Source organism: Pteronotus mesoamericanus, unplaced genomic scaffold, assembly GCF_021234165.1.
Source record: "Pteronotus mesoamericanus isolate MK-2021 breed Mesoamerican mustached bat unplaced genomic scaffold, CSHL_Meso_final contig_105, whole genome shotgun sequence".
NCBI classification, from domain to species: Eukaryota; Metazoa; Chordata; class Mammalia; order Chiroptera; family Mormoopidae; genus Pteronotus; species Pteronotus mesoamericanus.
In genome coordinates, this window is record NW_026555006.1 from 15494011 (window position 1) to 15512876 (window position 18866).

Consider the following 18866-nt stretch of genomic DNA (forward strand, 5'->3'; position numbering starts at 1 on the left):
CACCACTAGACAAAGAAATTGTTCTTGCCCCTAAATCTTTATTGGAATGTTTCACACTCAGCCCCTGCCCCCAGTTATAGAAGACTATGGCATTTCCTTTTACCTGTTTATAAGGCAAGCATTGATTAAGTGCCTGCTGTTTACCAGGCACTGTTCAGGGCTTGCTATTGGCAATTTCAGTGGCCTTTTTTGTAGATGAGTCATTCCCTGTTCCGCATCTGAGAACCAGCCCTCTCTACCTAAAAGGAAGTGCAGTGTGGGAACTGCAGTTTGAAGTTTTCACCAAGGGCTTGGTAATGAGCTGTGGCCACGTAAACTCACTCACTCTCCACCCTCTCCAGGTCTCCTCCCCAGGCTGGGGCTGCCAGGTGCCAGCTGGGCCTTCTGTCTGCTGGCGGCCTGTGCTATTCAGTTTCAGAAAAATAGTTTCTATTCCGAGCTACCTCTATTTGAAATTCATTCAAAGTGAAGCAGTAATTCATTCATTCAATAAATTTAATCAGTGAATGAATTCAATACAGTAAATGTTTGCTATATTAAAGCAATCTCTCAACAAGACTGACTGACTCTCAAAATGTCTTCTGTATGTTGCTGCAATAAACTTTGTAGTAGAACCTATTTTCTATTTCTTTTTTAAATATCAGGATTTGCTTGTGTAGTACTGTTTTGAATAATACTACTTCTCATAATTCAGGGATATCTTCTGAACTGGATTGCATGGCATTGTGTGATAAATGCCAGAAGAACCACTAAAACAAAACAAACAACTACCTCAGCTAATCGAACCACTTTTTACAAATTGCTCTCAGAATCTAGAATCTAGATTATCCCACTTTTAAGACTGTTCTGAGTTTGTGTTAAGTTGACATATATGTGAAGCTGGCCTAAAAGAGGCCATAATCTCTGAACTTACATGGAAAACGTTTACAGTCCCTGTCTGTATGTGGTGTTCAGGAAGAGATTGATTTAAGCCATATTTTCTACCTCGTCTGCACATTTATGTTGGCAGAATTTCACTGGTAAATATTGGTTTAAAGCAAACACTGAAATCTTGAATCGTTTTTAAACAGACCCTGTATTATACTGCATTGGACACTGCATTAGAGAGAGAGAAAAGAGAGGAGTAAGCACAACTGATAGCCACCATCTTTCAAAGGTAAAAAGAAAAACCAAAGTTAAATTCTTCAGAAGTAGAAATGCCAAGAAAACCAGTGCTGAAATACAAAATTTTGTTTTTCTAAAGTCTGGAGTTGAGTTCAGTTAAGTGACGTAGTTTACAAACCAGGGGAAATTAGGGCAGTAACGGAAGTACTGCTAAATGAGAAATTGGCCAAAGGAAGCTGAGCCGGCTGTGACACACAGTGTTGGCTTCTTTCTCTGAATTTCAAACCATTCTTGTTTGCTACTGTGTTGGGTTGGGTTGCCATGAAACCTGGGACCTAATTTTACATTTTGTTGTATGCTATTTGGAAGTTCTGAATCTGCCGCATAAAGCAACTGCTTGTCTACCTGCAAACAAGGCTGCAAAAAAAAAAGCATACTGTTAACCTTCTTACCACACACACACACACACACACACACACACAGCCCCACCCCAAAAAGAGTCACTTGGTTTTTCTAGTCCGATGCCCTCATTCACATCTAATGGTTCTTACTGAATCATCCAGAACCCCATAAATCACCTCGAGAGCCAGCATCTCTTGCTATGTTCCTTCCTCCAATACCTAACAACTCTACACTTCCTAAATCTGCACCCCTCAGACACCCCTGGGCTGCTTAGATGTTTTTAAGAATGTCTTCTGAAATCTATGATTATCTCAGCTCAATTAAACCATTTCAGCGTACATTGCAGAGTAGATGATAAGATTTGAAAAAAGCAGGGATCCTGCTGAAATGAATGGCCAGCCCCACTGAGGGCTGCCTAAATGAAGTACTGTTTTTCTTTCTTTTCTTTTTTTCTCCTTTCCTTAAAAAATTTTTAAAATCAACTCCCAAGAAAGCCTAAAGAGACAGAACTTGCAGGGGGAAAAATAATTGAAAATGAAGGCCCAGTTGTTATTGCCAAACCTGGCTGAGGATGGAAGGCACCCGGAGCAATTCTACAAAGAACTCCCAGAGCCCACTCCAAAGGGACCATGTCAGGACATTTGGGTTTAGCCTGAGACTCAGCCTCAGGAGATTCAGGTGCAGATCTTTCACAGACTGGTGTAATGTTAGAGTATCAACTTGAGATTCAGGATGGATTAGAAACTGAATTCCAGCATGTGACTTTGCACAAGTTGTGTAACCTCTATGAGCTTCAGTTTGCTAACCTATAAAATAGGAATAATAAGTACTTAATGGGGTTATTGCAAAGATTAAGCGAGGTAACATCCAAAGTCTCTCATGTACTGCCTGAGTTATGGTAGGTCAGAAGTAAAATGAAGCCAATACAAATGTCTCCTTGGGACCTACCCAACAAGGGCAGCCGCTAAGACATTCCCCAATGGCCCTGGAGGCAGACTGCCTACATCTGAATTCTGGCTCCACTAAGTCTGTGACCCCGAGAAAGCCACCAAATTTCTCTATCTCTCATCTGTAAAGAAAATGACCTATTACATATAGTATTCAGGTAAGGAAATTATGATGAAAATTAAATTAGTTCATGCATGTAAAATGCTTAGAAAACTATAATTGATACTCAATAAATATTAACTCCAATCATTATCATTATTACCAACTCTTTTCAAGCAAGCATTTGTAGGGGAATGAATGGTGGCCTTGGAGTGTTCAAGTTCTGACTGTAGGCTTATGCTCTGGAACAGTGCTGTCCAATAGAAATATAATGCAAGCCCCACAGGTAATTTGAAATTTTCTAGTAAACATGTAAAAAGAAACAAGTACAATTAGTTTTAATAATATATTTTACTTAACTCAATACATCCCAAATATTATCATTTCAACATGTAATCAAATATAAAATTTTATGAAGACATTTTACATAATTTTTTTTCTGCAAAGTCTTTGAAATGCAGTGTGTATGTTATACCTACAGCACATGTCACATTTTAAGTGCTCAATGGCCACACATGACTAGTAACTACCATATTGGACAATGAAGAAATTCCAGATTTCTAAAGCAAGTCCCCTCATCTGGATGAGCCCCAATGATCTCATTTGTAAAAATGGAGATAATTTTCATGACTTTTTGCAGGAGGAGATGAGCAAATTTAAAAGTATGTTGTCAATTGGAAAATTCTGTATGGAGTAGGCTTTCAGCTCCTTGCAACACCTGATTGTCAAATGCAACACCATTCTCACATGGTGAAGTTCCCAAAGCCCTATGTGATCTGAGGCATCATCCAGGAGAGCATCAGGTGGAAGCACTTTCCCACAGGCAAGTGAAAGATTTTAGCTGATAAATTTCCTGGAGAAAGGAAAATTTCAAGCCTTCTTCTCCTCCCCACCTACCACCTTCACTCTCAATGGCAAACTCTTTCGTTTCTACTCTCTGATTCTCCAAATTCCTTTGACAACTTTCATTCTGCAAGAAAAGATAAATTTAAGACATAAATAAACCTTCCATTCCCTCTGCTAACACCCCAGTTTGGGGCCTCATTACTTCTTAACTTCAAACGTTTCCTGCAAATAATAATCTCTGATATTGATCATTTACCAAGTATATACTCTTTGTCCCATCCTATAATTCTTACAAGTTTCTGCTATTAGATTGATAATTCATCTTCTTAGCAGCTGCATTTTAACAGCAAGAGCACTGAAGTTGGAGTCAGGAAGCCTAGAATCAAGTCTCAAGATTCTGGATTTACTAGTTATGGGTTTTGGGGTGAGACACTTAAAAACTCCCTGAACTTCAGTTTCTTCCTTTATAAAAAGAGGCAATACTACATCTCTCACAAGACATGATGAAGATTAAAAGAAATTGTACATATGAAAGAGATCTATAACTACAAAGCATTACACAACTATAAAACAGTATTAAAATATTTATAAACCATTTTGCATGCACCCTTGTTTTTGTTGAACAATTTTCAGTGCTCCCCTCCGCCCCCCATTGCCTGCCAAATACATTCCTTCACCTACGATAAAAAGCTTTTCAACAGCTGGCCCTGACCACCCTACTTTTGCAAATTTGTTCCACTCGACTCCCTTTCTGAAACCTAGTGTTCTGACCAAATAAGACTGTTATATTTGTTCTCCCCTAAACAAGAATGAGTGGTGTGACATGTTTCTAATTTCATACCTTTATTCACATGTTACATCACCTTACCTCATTTTTTTCATCTCTCAAAATTCCCCTATTCTTCTTTACCTGGCCTCCAAACCTCTGCTGGTCTCCTTTTCCTTTAGGTATCTGCGCTATCTCTGAACTTTACCTATATCTTTCATATGGCAACTGTCAAAATCTATTTGGGATTCTAGTATGGTTTAGTGCATAGAGACCTGTAGTAAAGTGCCTGAATACAGATATTTGCGGAAGAAATAAATAAGAAAGTTGCATATGACTTTGCAGAAATCCACTTAATAGAATGTCTCCCATATTAAAACTAGTCACCCTAGAAATCTAATCAATATATGAATGCAAAAAAATATAGAGCTCATTAATAGTGGCAACATTCAATAAATCAGCAACAATAAAAAAAGGTGTTTTCTTTGGAGACTACCAAAAAAAACCCAAACAGGAACAAGCATTTCTGACATTGTTTATCCAATACTGTTCAGTAACAAGTGGCATTCATTTTGGTAATCACTATCCCATCTATTGATATGTTGGGAAAGTCAGCAGTTCAAACAATATTTTTTTTAGCTCATACTAGGTCATAGATGTGGTGCTGCATAAAAGGCCACAGCCAAAGAGATAATGTTCCCTGCTCTCAAGAAGGTTACCACCCACTGGGGGAGATAAACTGAAAGAAAATACTTTCAATGAAATGTGGTCAATAGAAAATAGAGACCTGCACATAGCATTTTGGGAGTTTAGAGGAAGGGAGCTTAATCCAACTTCACAATATTTAGGAAGCTTTGTAGAGGAGATGACTCCAGGCTGAGTCCTAAAAGATGAGTAAGTGTTAGCCAGGTGAGCAAAGTTGGGAAGGCGGATGGAAATACTTAGGCAGAGACAACTACAATTTACCTCAGGAGTGGAGCTGAATACATCAGGCTTGAAGAAAGCAGCCACTTCAATCAGCCTACTACTGTCCTGCTCTGATTTCATGCTTACCAAGCAATGTGACATTTAGAATGTGGCCTCCCATGTCAAGGAGCATATAATGACCAGCACACAGGAAAAACTTCCAGTAAACTATTGCTCTCTATAAATTAGTCTTTGACTTTTCTTTGTGATCTTGTGAGCTAGCCCAGTTTAAGTGGAATAAAGTCAAACCACATTGGCAAAAGTCACATTCTGGACCTGAAAGCTGAGGTGACTGGGAGTTTGGTCACATCGGTGTTTGGTCATCAACCAAATACTACCACCCTAGAAGCCATATGGTTTAAATCTATGAGTATCTCAAATATAATTACGTGTCTCCATCCCCATTGCCACTCCCTAATTCTAGCAATGATTATCTCCTGCTTAGGTTACTGCAATAAAATAGATAATAATGCTACTAGCTACTGGCATGAATATTTAACAGGTACTAAGTGCTTTGATATGGATTACTTCATTTAATTCTCATAACAATCCCATGGGAAAGATATACTAGGTGTCTGGGCAGAAAGTGTCCAGCCATGTAATATGAAAAATAGAGACATTTACTGAAGAAAATACAAGATACAAGAAACACTGTACAGAGGACAATGATGCCTCGGTCCCCTTCAAAGGAGGCACCTTGGGATCTCATACATTTCTCCCAATCACCATCAGCCCCATCATATTTTCCTGAATCTCATTGATGGTCTGAAATCTCTTCCCTTTCAAAGGCGATTTTAGTTTTGGGAAAAGCCAGAGATTGCTGGGTGCCAAATCTGAGCTGTAAGGGGCTGAGTCACCTGGGTGATTTGATGTTTCGCCAAAAAACTCCACACAAGACATGATGCATGAGCAGGTGCCTTGTCATGATGAAGCTGCCAATTACCAGTTGTCCACAGCTGCAGCCTCCTTAATCATCTGAGTAGTTTCTGTGGAAGAATGTTTAAGCTTCACACAAACTCTGATGCAGATTCATTGCTCTACCCTCTCGGTCATTTTGAACGAAACACACAGTACACATGCCTACTCAACAGCGTCTACTGATCCCCCCCCCCCCCCAACTGATTAGGACAATGAAGTCGTCATTGTTCACACACATGCATTCCAGTCCACTCTTCTTGGCTGACAGGTTACACCGATGTTGTGCAAATCATTCTCATTATAGTAACAATGGCTGGACTTTTTCCAGACAGACCTTGTATATGTCCCCATTTTAGGGATGAGGAAATTAAGACTTAGAGAAATGAAGTTACTTGCCCAGGTTGGCATTGCTAATAAAATAGATGGCAGGGTCAGGAATAAAATTGATGTATGTATTCCTCCAGATCCTGAGCTTTACAATACTTTAGTTAGCCACCTTGCATACATTCATTCATTTGTGCCTTCAAGTTTCTTCTCCCAATTGCAAATGGAATGATCTTTTTAAAATGCAAATTTTGCTTGGCCACTCCTCTGATAAGGCTCCAAAAAAGTGTCCCATTGTTTCCAGAAGACAGTCCAAGTTTCTCTCCATGGCCTTCCACAGCTGAGTATGAGCGGATCTAAACTTCTTGTATATCTTTTGCTTTCTGTGCTCCCACCACATGCACTGCTTGCTCTCAGTTCACTGAGCACACCCTGATGTTCCTCCACCCCAAATACTTTCCTCCCTCTTCATACCTAATTCTTATTCCTTCAAATGTTATAATTTTCCAAGGTAGGCCTTCCTTGAACTCTATTACATTCCCACTTCTTAGACTATTGAATCCCCTGTCTCTTGTGGATAATTAAGTTCCTTGAGCACTCTTTCACATTGGTGGTACATGTTATTAACTGGGTAAGTTCAGATGCTCATTAGTAAGTAAATGCCAAAGTGAGAATCCTTCTGAAGAGCAGGTTTTGCTAAGGGTAAGGACATTGAAGAAGTGGGAGATAGAGCAAAAGGAAAGAGGGCTGTGAGGCTGGCACATCAAAGACATAGTTAGGTCTGTGTAAGCCTGCTTGGGTGAAAGAGAGAGAAATTTGGACTAATTGTTTATAACAGGCCCACGGCCCAGCTAAATCATGAAATTTAGAGAATTTACGCGCTCTTTTCCCTCCTCCCTTCCTTCTCCCTCTCTCTTCATTTCAATCTCTCATCTCTCCTTCCCTTCCCCTCCCTTCCCTCCCTTCCCTTCCCTTCCCTTCCCATCCCCTCCCTTCCCTTCTCCTCTCCCTCCTCTTCCTCCTCTTCCTCCTCCTTCTTCTTTCCCTCTCTCTCTCTCTTCCCTTTTTCTCCCCTGCATTGTCAGATGACTTTCAGTAAATGATAAAATATATCTCCAAGCTTCAAATTTCTCACATGTGTAATGGAATATGTATGTCATAATAATAATAATGTCTATCCCATGAGGTTTCTTTTTCAAGGAAAAAAATGAGATCTGCAATTGAAAGTGCTTGGTAAACTGTCAAGTTATATGTACGAAAGCTAGTTATGATTGGAGTTTGTTCTGTTTTTTAACTTGTAGTCTTTCAGGAGTTTGCTAGGAGGATCAGCATCAGAATGACCTACTTTTCACTGTTATTTCCCTTGAGGACAGTGAACCTCTTCTGTGAATCCACCCAGAGTGAAATCCCTGTCATATGCAATTGCAAAGTTCCCTATTTACAAAGACACGTTAACAAAGTTCTGCCTAAAGAAAGGCCACATGGGGCTTACAAACTGCCTTTAGAAAAATTGTGGTACATAGTGTGTGTGTTATCCAGTTCCTGTAATTTGTTCTAAGAATGTTTTACTGAAGATTAAAGGAACATGCTTTTTGAAATGCTGCACTGTAGCACAGGTGCATTTTATTCACCGAATATTTATCCAAAGAAACTATGTCTTTAGACTTAATAACTTAAAAGGAAAAGTTATTGCTAACGATAAGGGGAAAAATCATAACCGAGATGGCTAAATAAATAAGGCAATAGCTCCAACCTAACATCTTTAAATAAAGAGGCTGTTTTCATATGTATGAAAATGTTTTACATTTTAACAAAAATACTCTGCACTATGAAGGGAAACAGAGGAATGAAATAAGCATGCTAACTTCACCACAGATAGAGTCTAATGAGGACATTTGCAAGGCTAGAAGCCTGTGGATAAAGCTAGAGTCATAAGTTGAATGTAGAGAATCCAACTAATAACACACTTTTCACTTCCAAGGATCAGAGAATGGTTTTTTCAGTTTTCTCCATCAAGGACTCCTTTATTATTATTTTCCCCATGGAGCCCTTGCTTTAAAAGATTTTGTCTATGAAAACAAAAACTGTATTTAAAAGTTGTAATTAGTCTACCAAATTAAAATGTTCAAGTTATTTTATGGAGCGTTATTTAATGTTATTTCGGTTATTTAATGATGTTCACAAATTAAGAGCTGGGAAAGGTCTTGTTGGGATATTTTCCTTTCTATGTCAAGGGTTTGCTTTATTTTCAGGTTAAAGGTGCAGGTTTTGCTCTGACCTCTGTTCTGTGCCCTGCTTATATGGAGCACTCCCAGTCATGCTGGGGATAGTTTCACGTTGGGTTGCCCCCACATGCACGTGCCACCAGGGCATTGCCTAAGGTCATTATGTCATTTAGGTACTGACCAAAGGTACTCAGCCAGTTGAGAGGAGCTGAAATTCAGCCCATGCATCACTTTGTATGCTCTCTTCCCAAGCTGTCTGCCAAGAGCGGGCACATTTCTCTAATTTCACAAAGGTACTGTATGAGCTTGGGGTGGAGGGCAGGAGAGGAGAGGAAGTGAGTAAGGCACCCAGCTTAACAGACTGGCTGTTCTGGAGAATAGGAAAGGGGTTTCTCATATAATCATTCAGTGCAATAGACCATACTGCTCCTGACTGTGTTCTGTCCATTGCTATAACCCAGCACCCAGCAGCAGGCTTGGCACATAGTAGACACTCAAGGTATTTCTGTGGAATGAATAAATGAACAATAGCTTTCTTGCACACTTCTCCACAGCTGAAGGTCCATTGATTTGGTGTGTCAGTCAGGATTTAATGAAAGCGGAGTGATGTACCAGATCGGGTCTATATTTTAGAAGGGAAAACCAATAAACTCTAACCAAGAAGTGGTCATAAGGTGGGACGGACAGCAGGATTGCATGGCCACATGCTGTCCTCCCACACACAAGGGCAAAACTCCACCCAACTCAACTAACAAATGTGTGGCAATCTGCCCTCAGGAAAAGTGACCAGAACCAGAGAGAGAGAGACAGTTAGAGGGATGAAAAAGTACCGGACACCTGCCAACCACTCTGCCAAATTCTTGGCATATGTTGATTCACTGAATTCTCACAGCTAGTTTATACTATCTTCCTGTTTTACAGGTAAAGAAATGGAGGCACAGTCAAGCTACTTACCTTGTCTAAGGTCAAATTGCTATTAAAGAAAAGTCAGAATTTATAAACAGCTGGGTCAGACTCGAACATGTTCCACTGCATTTTGAGTTATTAGCAGCATCCTAGTCCATGCAATATCAGAACGAATATCTTTTGGGAGCTGTTTCCCAGCATGTGAGATTTACTTAAACTCTGTTGATACCCATTGCTATAGCTCAACAAAAGAAAGAAAATGTGTTTTTAGAAATCTTGCTCTTTGTTTTTGAAACTGGGCTTTCCCTAGATGGGACTATCTGTTGAAAGCCTAACCCGAAAATCTGACAGAGAAAAGTGCACAAATCACAAGCATAGAAGTCAGTGAATTTTCATAAAATGAACACACCCACTGGATAAGTATCCAGACCCAGTAATAGAGCATTGCCTACTCCATAGAAAGCCCTATGAAATCCTTGCCCAGTCATTAACCACTATTCTGATTTCCAATATCAAAGATTTATTTTTTTAACCTTCTATAGGGGAATCATACTTTTATGTACTCTTTAATAACTGGTTTCTTTTACTTGACATTTATGTTTATGAGATTTATCTCTGTTGTTGCCCATGGCAGTTGTTATGACTGATTTAACCATCACACAACCTTGTGAATAACTACCATCTTCTCTAGTAGGAAGAGAGACTGGTAATGTGAGTCAGACAAACAAAAGGTTATTTACATTTCTTTTCTATGCACTATTTTTGGGTGGAAAGTAGGGAAAACTTGAAAGATATGTTTCTGATATACACAGAACTAGAGCTATGTTAAAATTGCATTCAGAATGAACCCTTATATCAGGAATCTAAAATAGTCCAACTTGTAGAAGCTGAGAGCAAAATAATAGTTACCAGGGGTTGGGGGAAGGGAGATTGGGAAGGTATTGGTACATAGTTTTAGATATGCAAGGTGAAAAAGTCCTACAGATCTACTGTTCAGTATACTGCATATAGTTAATACTGAGTCATACATGTAAATTTTGTCAAAAGGGTAGGTCTTATGTTAAATGTTGTTATCACACACTCTCAAACAAAAGAGGGAGGAAGGAAACTTTCAGGGCACCTGAGGTCTGTTACCAGCTGGGGCACTGACTTCATAACTGCTGAAATCTGTTTCCATGTTTTCAAACTATGAGCAGTGACCTATTTGTTGCCAGGCCGAGGTTTCCCATTACCCTTTCCTGTCACCCTTCCCTGGAGCTCTCCTTCTCAATACCTCTCTGCTAACGCACACATTTCTGCTGGATTCACATTTTTAAAAAAAACCAAAAAACAAAAAACTTGGGAAATTGAAATATAACCTAACTATTAGCTGAAATGGAAAATTATTAAAACAGAAAAAGGGAGATCATTGAAACATAGAATGTTATTCAACAGTTAGTATACCATGGTCTTATTTTGACTATATACCTACTTATGCACACATGCACCCGCGCACATGAAAGGATATGCATACAGGAGCTAGCCGTGGTGATCTCTGCTTGGTAAAATGTTTATCATTGCAGACTTTGGCTTCTCTATAATTTTCTAATTTTCTATAATGCACCTATATCTGAATTATAAATGAAATATTTACAAAATGTTCATAATACCTAAAACATCCAGTCTGATTTTGTGTGTAGTCTCCTATTCTACCTTCCCTGTGAGTACAGGGTGTTTTTTCTCTCATTTTACAGAAAGAAATTTAGTTTCAGCACACTTTGGCAACTCACCTGAAGTCACCCACTAGAGCAAATGCAAGACCAGAGCCTACAAGGCCTTCTGAGAAAATGTTGTGCAGCCTCCTTGTGCTAATGGGTCAGAAAAGGGAACAGGGAACTCAAGAAATGACAACATTTAGGAAAGCACTTATGTAATTTTAAATAGAAAAGACCCAAGGATAAGATGTCACTTTAAATGGAGCATTCTCAGGAATGCATGCATTTTCAGCACTGAGCTAAATCCTCTGTTTCTTAGATCAAGGTAGTATTTTGCCAGAAATCTTGCTCTAATAATTTAACATCTGACTTTTTAGCTGGTACCATAAGATAAATTAAAAGTAATCATACCTCTTCAGTGCCTGTCACACGGATATGTTCCAAAGATTAATGAGTAGTGTGCTTGGAGATCCTTTGAGAAAAAAGCTATATAAATACTATGTATTATTTCCAGATTAATATTAATTATAACTATTCATGCATTCTTTCTTCCTGTTTCTCAGGGTTGAATGCAATGCCTACCAGATCTGCAGCAGGAATAAAATCTCCCTTTGCCACTCTCGCTGGAGCGAAAGAGGAAAAGATAGGAAATATAGAAGGGAGGCTGGCTCTCCTTCCTCCTTCTTCCCTCTGGAAAGTTTTGAAAAATAGAGTTGACCCCATGACCACACACTGTTCCATTACCTCTTCTCCTCCTCTTGAGATGTGCTTCTGTGGTGTGAAGCATTGTTCCTTTTCATAGCCATTTTTGTAAGACCGGAAACAGGACCGGCTTCATAGGCAAGCAACCTGTGCGGTTGCACAGGCCCCCACCCAGGAGAGTTTCGTAGTTGCTGTCTTGAAACTCATAATAATTTTATCTTTGGTTTTTTAAAGTTTTTTTAACTGAAGTCTGATGGGACAATGGCATATACTCCGATGGCTTTAGAGCCTCGGCTCCTATGCTGTACTATCTCCTGCCTCCCGCCTGCCTCCCTTGAACGCATTCTCAGCCACCCTGTCCCTGAGCCTGGCACCCTGGGATTCACCCAGCATCCCTCTTCCTGCCTTTGCCCATGACTGCAGCTGACATCCATTCCCAGCAGGGGCCTGGGTCCAGGAGCAACGAGTTGGACATGTGTACTTTGCAAAGTTTCAAGTAACATTTATCCGTGCCGTGGGTTGGCAGGGATATAACATGGTACGCAGAGGCCATGTCTTGGTGAGAGTGAGTCTCTTGTCCACCCCTGATCCAGATATCTACATGTCCCAGTGCAGAGGCTGTAATACCTTCAGGGGTCATCTCTCTGTTGTGGATTGGCACATTGGTACCGTGTGGAAGGGGGGCGTGTGGCTTTCCCAGAGCCTGACCCTAGCTGGGTCACCGCACGTCAGTATGGCAGCTGGCCGGGTGGCACACCCCAGCGTTTGGTGAGCAGGGCTTCCAGAGTCTTGTGAGGGTCCGTGCTCTTTTCATGGTGCCCCCATGCCTGGGGGAATGCGACATTAAAGAGTAAATAAAACACACCATGCCCTTCATTAATTGTAATGTAAGACGTTAACAATAGAGAAACCTGGATATAGAATATGTGGGAACTCTCTATATTATCTTTGCAACTTTTCTGTAAATTTAGAACTATTTTAAATAAAAGGTTTAAGGGGAAAAAAAAACCCGCCACCACTGTGACAGGTTGAGACAGAAACTCCAGAAGAAAGGAAAAAGCTTCCTACTTTAGTACTTTTAACAGGACTTCTTCATGCTTTTTGAACAAGGGGCCCTGCATTTTCATTTTGTACCAGACCCGGCAAATTCTGTAGCTGACCCTGACTGTAAAAACCCTTGCTGACTATGCAATTCTTCTTTCTTCCTTCCTGTTTCTCCTCACCCCCAAATGCCAGGCCTTTGGGTTACTTTGATTGCCATTACTAATTATACTCCTATGTATTATTGGTCACCTACTGAGAACTGGCTACTATACAGACATTTTATATATTTTATTTCACTTAATCCCTTTATAACCTTATGAGATTAATATTTGTATCCTTATTTTGAAATGAAGGAAACTGAGGTTCAGGATCACACAGCAATTAAATAGAGAAAGTCAAAATATAGAAGTCTCACTCCAAAGCCAGTGCTCTTTCCACAGGGCTACAGTTGTTCCATTCAGTCTCTAGGTGCCCAAGTGCTTTCAGGCTCCTTGGGCAAGCACTTTGGTTTCCGTTCCTCCAAGTACATCCTGAGTATCTGCTAGATACCAAACTCTGGATCTGGTGCTGGTGTTGCGAAGCTATAATGTGAAGGTCAGTCCCGAGCAGCACTGGTCCTTTCCTTGGGCTGTACCCATGGTCAGCAGGGGTTTGATGCCCTCTTACTTAGCCCTCTCTGACATCTGTGCCTCTTGTTTTAGTTACTGGGATAAGAAGGCCTAAAATGGAACACAAAGACAGTGTTGAGAGTGTATCAAGAATCTGGGAAGGAATAAATCCTCATTAATGTCAAAATGAAATAATGTCACATAAAAAATGTTGTGGCTGACCAGAATAAGAGAGGGCAGTGGAGTAAGGTCCTGTCACACCTCAGTGTTGTACCAGCTCTAGGAACTCATACCGTATAGTAGACCAACGATTTTCAACTTTTTCAACTCACAGCACATAGAAAGTAATTACTAAAATTCTGCAGCACACCAAAAAATATATTTTTTGCCAAACTGACAAAAAAAAAAGGTATGATTTTGATTCATTCACACCAGATGGTTACTGTTGTATTGGCTATTGTCATTTTCTAATTTGACAATCTAAGAGAAAAGAGGTCAGTGTCCCTGACTAAGTAGCCAGGTATTGAATCTTTTGTAAATTCTTGCGTCACAGCATTGTGCCTCTCGCAGCACACAGGTTGAAAATTGCTGTAACAGGCAGTGAATGAGCTATGGTGGCAAAACTTAATTGGATCTTTGACAAGTCCTCTTCATTCTTCAGTGCTTCTGCTGCTATAATTACTCTATTTCCTTTGTCAAGTGTGAGTGGAAATCAGATCCCCTTTTTCCTCTTAGTGGAGGGAAAATGTGACATATCATCTTATAGTCATTTTGCATATCAGCTGATTCAAAAAGCTCTGAGCCAACTGCTCACTCCCCGCCATCCTGGTGAAGGGCTGATCTTAGCCACTGAGGACTACGGGTTGTGATGTGGAAGACACTAAGGTAGTAAATAAAGCCCAGGTAGTTGGGAAGTGGTTGGACTTTTTCTTTTACAAGAGGCCTGGAATGAGAATGGGAGGGTTCTGTCACTTCAGAAAAAGCTTTCTTGGAAGAAGTGCTCTGAGGGAGGAACAGAAGACAGAGAGGTGTTCTGGACACACTAGAGAGTAAGCGAGGAGATGCTTCTTGCTAAAGCAGCATTGCAAAATTGAGGAGGAAGAAAGGAGAGAAGGTAATGCAAGTCTGGCTTGAAATGAGTTTTACTGAAAACACCTCAATTCTTGTCTGCACATTTTTGAGGAGTGTGAAAAAAAAATAGAGGAAGTCACCTCCAGTGGTTTTGTGGGTTTTTTTAAGTATGACATACAGGATATTGAATTTTAACCCCTGTTTCTCCCGAAACAAAGGTTTATTTGGGGAATAAACAAAACAGCTCTTCTTTGAAATGTGCATCTGTGAGCAGGTGACTCCAGTCACCTACAGTCACTCTCCTGTTTATTCCCTTTTCTGCTTCAGGTATGAGGGCTACACACATAAATTTATTCAAATAATAATAAAAAAGCTTTATGGTCTCCCTAAAATTTCTTTTGAACATGTATTCTAAATCTGACAAGAATGTATGTAGTCTTTTCTTCAAAATAGAATTCCATATAAGATTTTTAATTATATTAGTGCCTATCACTTGCATTCCAGAAAGGTTGGGAGAGTTCATAGATGTCATGCCCCTTAAACTCAGTCATGTATGCAGGGAAGCCTGACTGAGTTTTATAACTGTCTTTACCACCATTAATTCGTCTTGTATTTATAAAGTTCATTCAGTGTTTACTAACATGGGGTTCCTAAGTCAGTAAACTTAATTATTAATTTAGACTCACAAACTTTGGGGTATGCAATGACATGTGAACACTTAAAAAGGAGCTTTATTATCCAGCAAAACTATGATCTTAAAAATAGTAGTTTTAGGGAGTACTGAGAAATAGTCCCAGAAAGTCTAGATTCCCACAGGGACAAAGCAGAGCCCCTGACTTGAATCAAGATGAAAATCTGCAGCGTTCACATCTGGCTCCACCTGAAAGTCCGGTTCAGAATTTCCCTGTGATCCTGGCAGTTGCAGAGAAGTTTTCGCTTTGTTTAGTATAACAAGAGCTGCTGGACTCCCAGGCCAATAAACCGCCAATAAACGTGTTCACATTAAACTCCAGACAGTCTCTCTTAGACTGAAGTCTTATCACGGAGACCTCACTTTGGCTCTACTTAGAGGCGAGATTCAGAAGAGGGGAGGACTAGCCTATGTGTCTCCCTTGTGCGGGTCAGTGTTTGCTGAATTAACAGCTAAGCCAACAGGCACACATTCTCCGGGAATAAATGACTGCCTGTAGCCTTCCAGTGACCTGTCACTTTCCCCCCAACCACCCCCCAGTTTTCAACTGTCTGTTTCATTTAGGAGAACAGCAGAATGAGAAAACGCTTTCCTCATTTCTCCTGCAGACGGCAAACACTCAGAAATGACATCACGCACCCTAAAGGGCCCCGGGATGACTAAGACAGACACAGCCTGAGAAAACTCACTGCTTCTGCCCTTAGTTTTAGGACGCATTTATGCAGATGAGCTTATAAGAGACGGTTGGTTCCCCGCCTTCTTCCTCAGAGGAAGTTTCTTGGTAGATCGCGGACACCTCATCCAGGCAGGGGGGTGAAAACTTGGCACGGGCACCACAGCGATCAGTGATTTGTTCTCCTGGTGGAGAGCGCTGGAAGGAAGGAGTCGGCGCGCAAATAATGAAAGAGCACGGGGCCACCTTCAGTAGCGCTGGGATCAGCAGCGGCAACGGTGACTCTGCTATGGACAGCCTGCAGCCGCTCCAGCCTAACTACATGTCTGTGTGTTTGTTTGCAGAAGAATCTTATCAAAAATTAGCAATGGAAACGCTGGAGGAATTGGACTGGTGCTTAGACCAGCTAGAGACCATACAGACCTACCGTTCTGTCAGCGAGATGGCTTCTAACAAGGTAAGAGATGACCGCTTTATTCATGAAGCGGGGACCGTACAGGGAGCTCTGCGCCCCGCTGGCCTCTGCCTAGCGCAGAGGTGACCTGGGATGGGGGACCGGAGATGAGGTTTGTTGGTGTGCCTCAGACGAGTCTGTCCCCAAGTGCCACACTTTGCTTGCCATCTGGATGCTACAGAAAAGTTTAAAAATCCTCAGGACGCTTTAATTCCCAGAAACCAAACGTCTTTCTTCTTGATGTAGTTTGGAATATGTTTAAGTTGAGAGGTGTCTGTAAAGTGTATGAATCACTATACAAATGAAAATGCCATTTTAAAACAATTGTCAGGGAGATAAAAATCTGAATGAATTTATAGGGTAAAATGTGTAAAATGTGGCATGGCAATCAGGTGTTTTACGTATTTTTTTAATGAGAAAATACTGTGCCCTCCATATATCAATGGAGAGAATGGTTTGCCCTGAAGTTTCATAAATTCGGAAATTCTTCTCAGGACATTCTGGGATTTTCCAACATTTATTTTGTGATGCTGGCATGGCTAAGATTAAAAAAAGAAAGAAAGTAATAAACAATGTACCTGGTCTCCAAAAAGGAAAGTTTTTTTCTAGAAAGTTTGCTGCTTTTCAATGTGGAATCATTTCAAACCAAGTTTCACCCACACTGCAAAGAGATGGTTCTATATACAATTCCAGACAAAACTAGTGTTGAAGAGCTTTAATTATGTATCATTATATCATTTGTTTAATTCACATGTGGATTTATACTCCTAATGTATGTAGTGAGAGTTGTTGCTTTTGCTGATATTTTTCCCTTGGAGAATGTGCGCATGTGCACACATGTCTAGATATGGGAAGCCTTAACACTGTACCCTCATAGGTACACATTTTCAGAATCCCTAATCATACTAGCCTGAGGTATTGTTTTATTGCCTTGTGGTTCTGGGGCTGGAAGAGATTTTGCTCCATACCTGCAGCATGCACTTTCCAGCCCTGGGGTCCACTCGTGAATGAGGTGCCCTTCCCCCCCCCCTCTTCTTTCCTGGGGTCAAAAATATCACCTCCCTATCAAGGCTTGCTGGCTTCTGCTCCAAGGATCTGCGCAGGGGAAGCATCACCTCCTTAGGAGGTCCTGGAGGAGGGGAGGGAGGCCTCTTCTTACTCCTGATTTACAGCTTAATGAAAGGGAAAAAAAATATTCCTTTCTTACATTTTGGTTCAGACCCAAAAAATAAAAGAAAGATTTGAGGTTTAAGTATTTATTGATTTTTCTCTGAAGTTCTCAACTGAAGGCTAAATTCTGGGTTTTTCCAGGCTGTTGTAAATCTCAATCAACTGCTTCCCCATGAGAAGAGCTTAACTGCGTAACTTCTCCAAACCACACTGTACTCCATGTATGAGTATTTTCACACATGCTTTAACCTACTTTGGAGCATCAGCAAATACTCTGTTCTATGCCTTTTGTGATCATTGATACCCATATAAGATGTAGATCCAATATCTGAGGGTAGATTTTCAGCAGGCTTCACCATGAAAAACATGCTGCACTTTCTTCTGGAGTCACTAAGATAAAGTAGGTAATTAACTCGAGGTGGGGGGTAGGCAGGGTAGAATACTTGCTGAGAAACTGCAAATTGCCATTATTTTCCACTTTGAGCATTAATGCATTGTAGATTCTAACTAGGTTTGTGTCTGGAAGACTGAAATTAGACATTGTCTGTTTTACAAATTTATTTAAAATTGTTTATATTTAGTGTTATGGTTAATAAGACTCTGAGACCAGAGACTGTGTTTGGTCCTGGTAAGAATTCCAATCACTTCAGGCTTCCGCTCCTCCTTTATGGTGTTGTGTGCAGGAAGCAATGAAAGTTGAATAGAGCTAACCATAAAGAAAGGGCTAAACCTTAATTCTGATGCAGTTAGCGTAAGTACAGGGCATGCAGCCTCACCTATTTTCTAAATCTACAGTGGAAAGGTTGAAGGGCAAAGCAATCAGCCAGTGGATGAGTAATGCCCAGCTGACTACTGAAGTCAATTTCAATTTTTAAAAAGATATCGCCCTTTTTACTCAGCTACCTCCCTCACCACAAAGCCTTGATTATTTAGATAATTGTGTCAGGTAAAGTTTAATCCATAACAGATTAATATGATATGATATGATATGATATATGATATGATAATAGTTTTGTGGTCACTGAAAAGAAATTGATCTATACCAGTTTAGACTTGTGGTAAAAAAAAAAATTCACATTCAACTTTAAATGTTGTTGAAATTATTGGAGCGTTCCATCCTATTTGCTGTTTGAAAATATAGTCATCATCATCACTCTCATTACTGCATAGTCTTATTTGGGCATCTTTTGCTTACCCTCACTGAGCAAAGGAGCGACAGCAATTTCTGAGGTACACACTTGAAAGTGAGTGTGAA

General features: G+C 40.3%; 1 protein-coding gene across 3 annotated transcripts in view; it reads left to right on the forward strand.

Moving 5' to 3' along the window:
- The window catches only part of PDE4B (phosphodiesterase 4B), a 515450-nt gene that overhangs the window by 458856 nt on the left and 37728 nt on the right, over positions 1-18866 (forward strand). For 2 of the 3 annotated variants that reach the window (XM_054574329.1, XM_054574348.1), the window contains one exon: positions 16332-16444. In XM_054574329.1, the coding sequence (XP_054430304.1) occupies positions 16332-16444 (113 nt within the window). Of the gene's footprint in view, positions 1-1140; positions 1157-16331; positions 16445-18866 lie in introns of those variants that run through there. The other variant, XM_054574337.1, reaches the window with a different exon arrangement.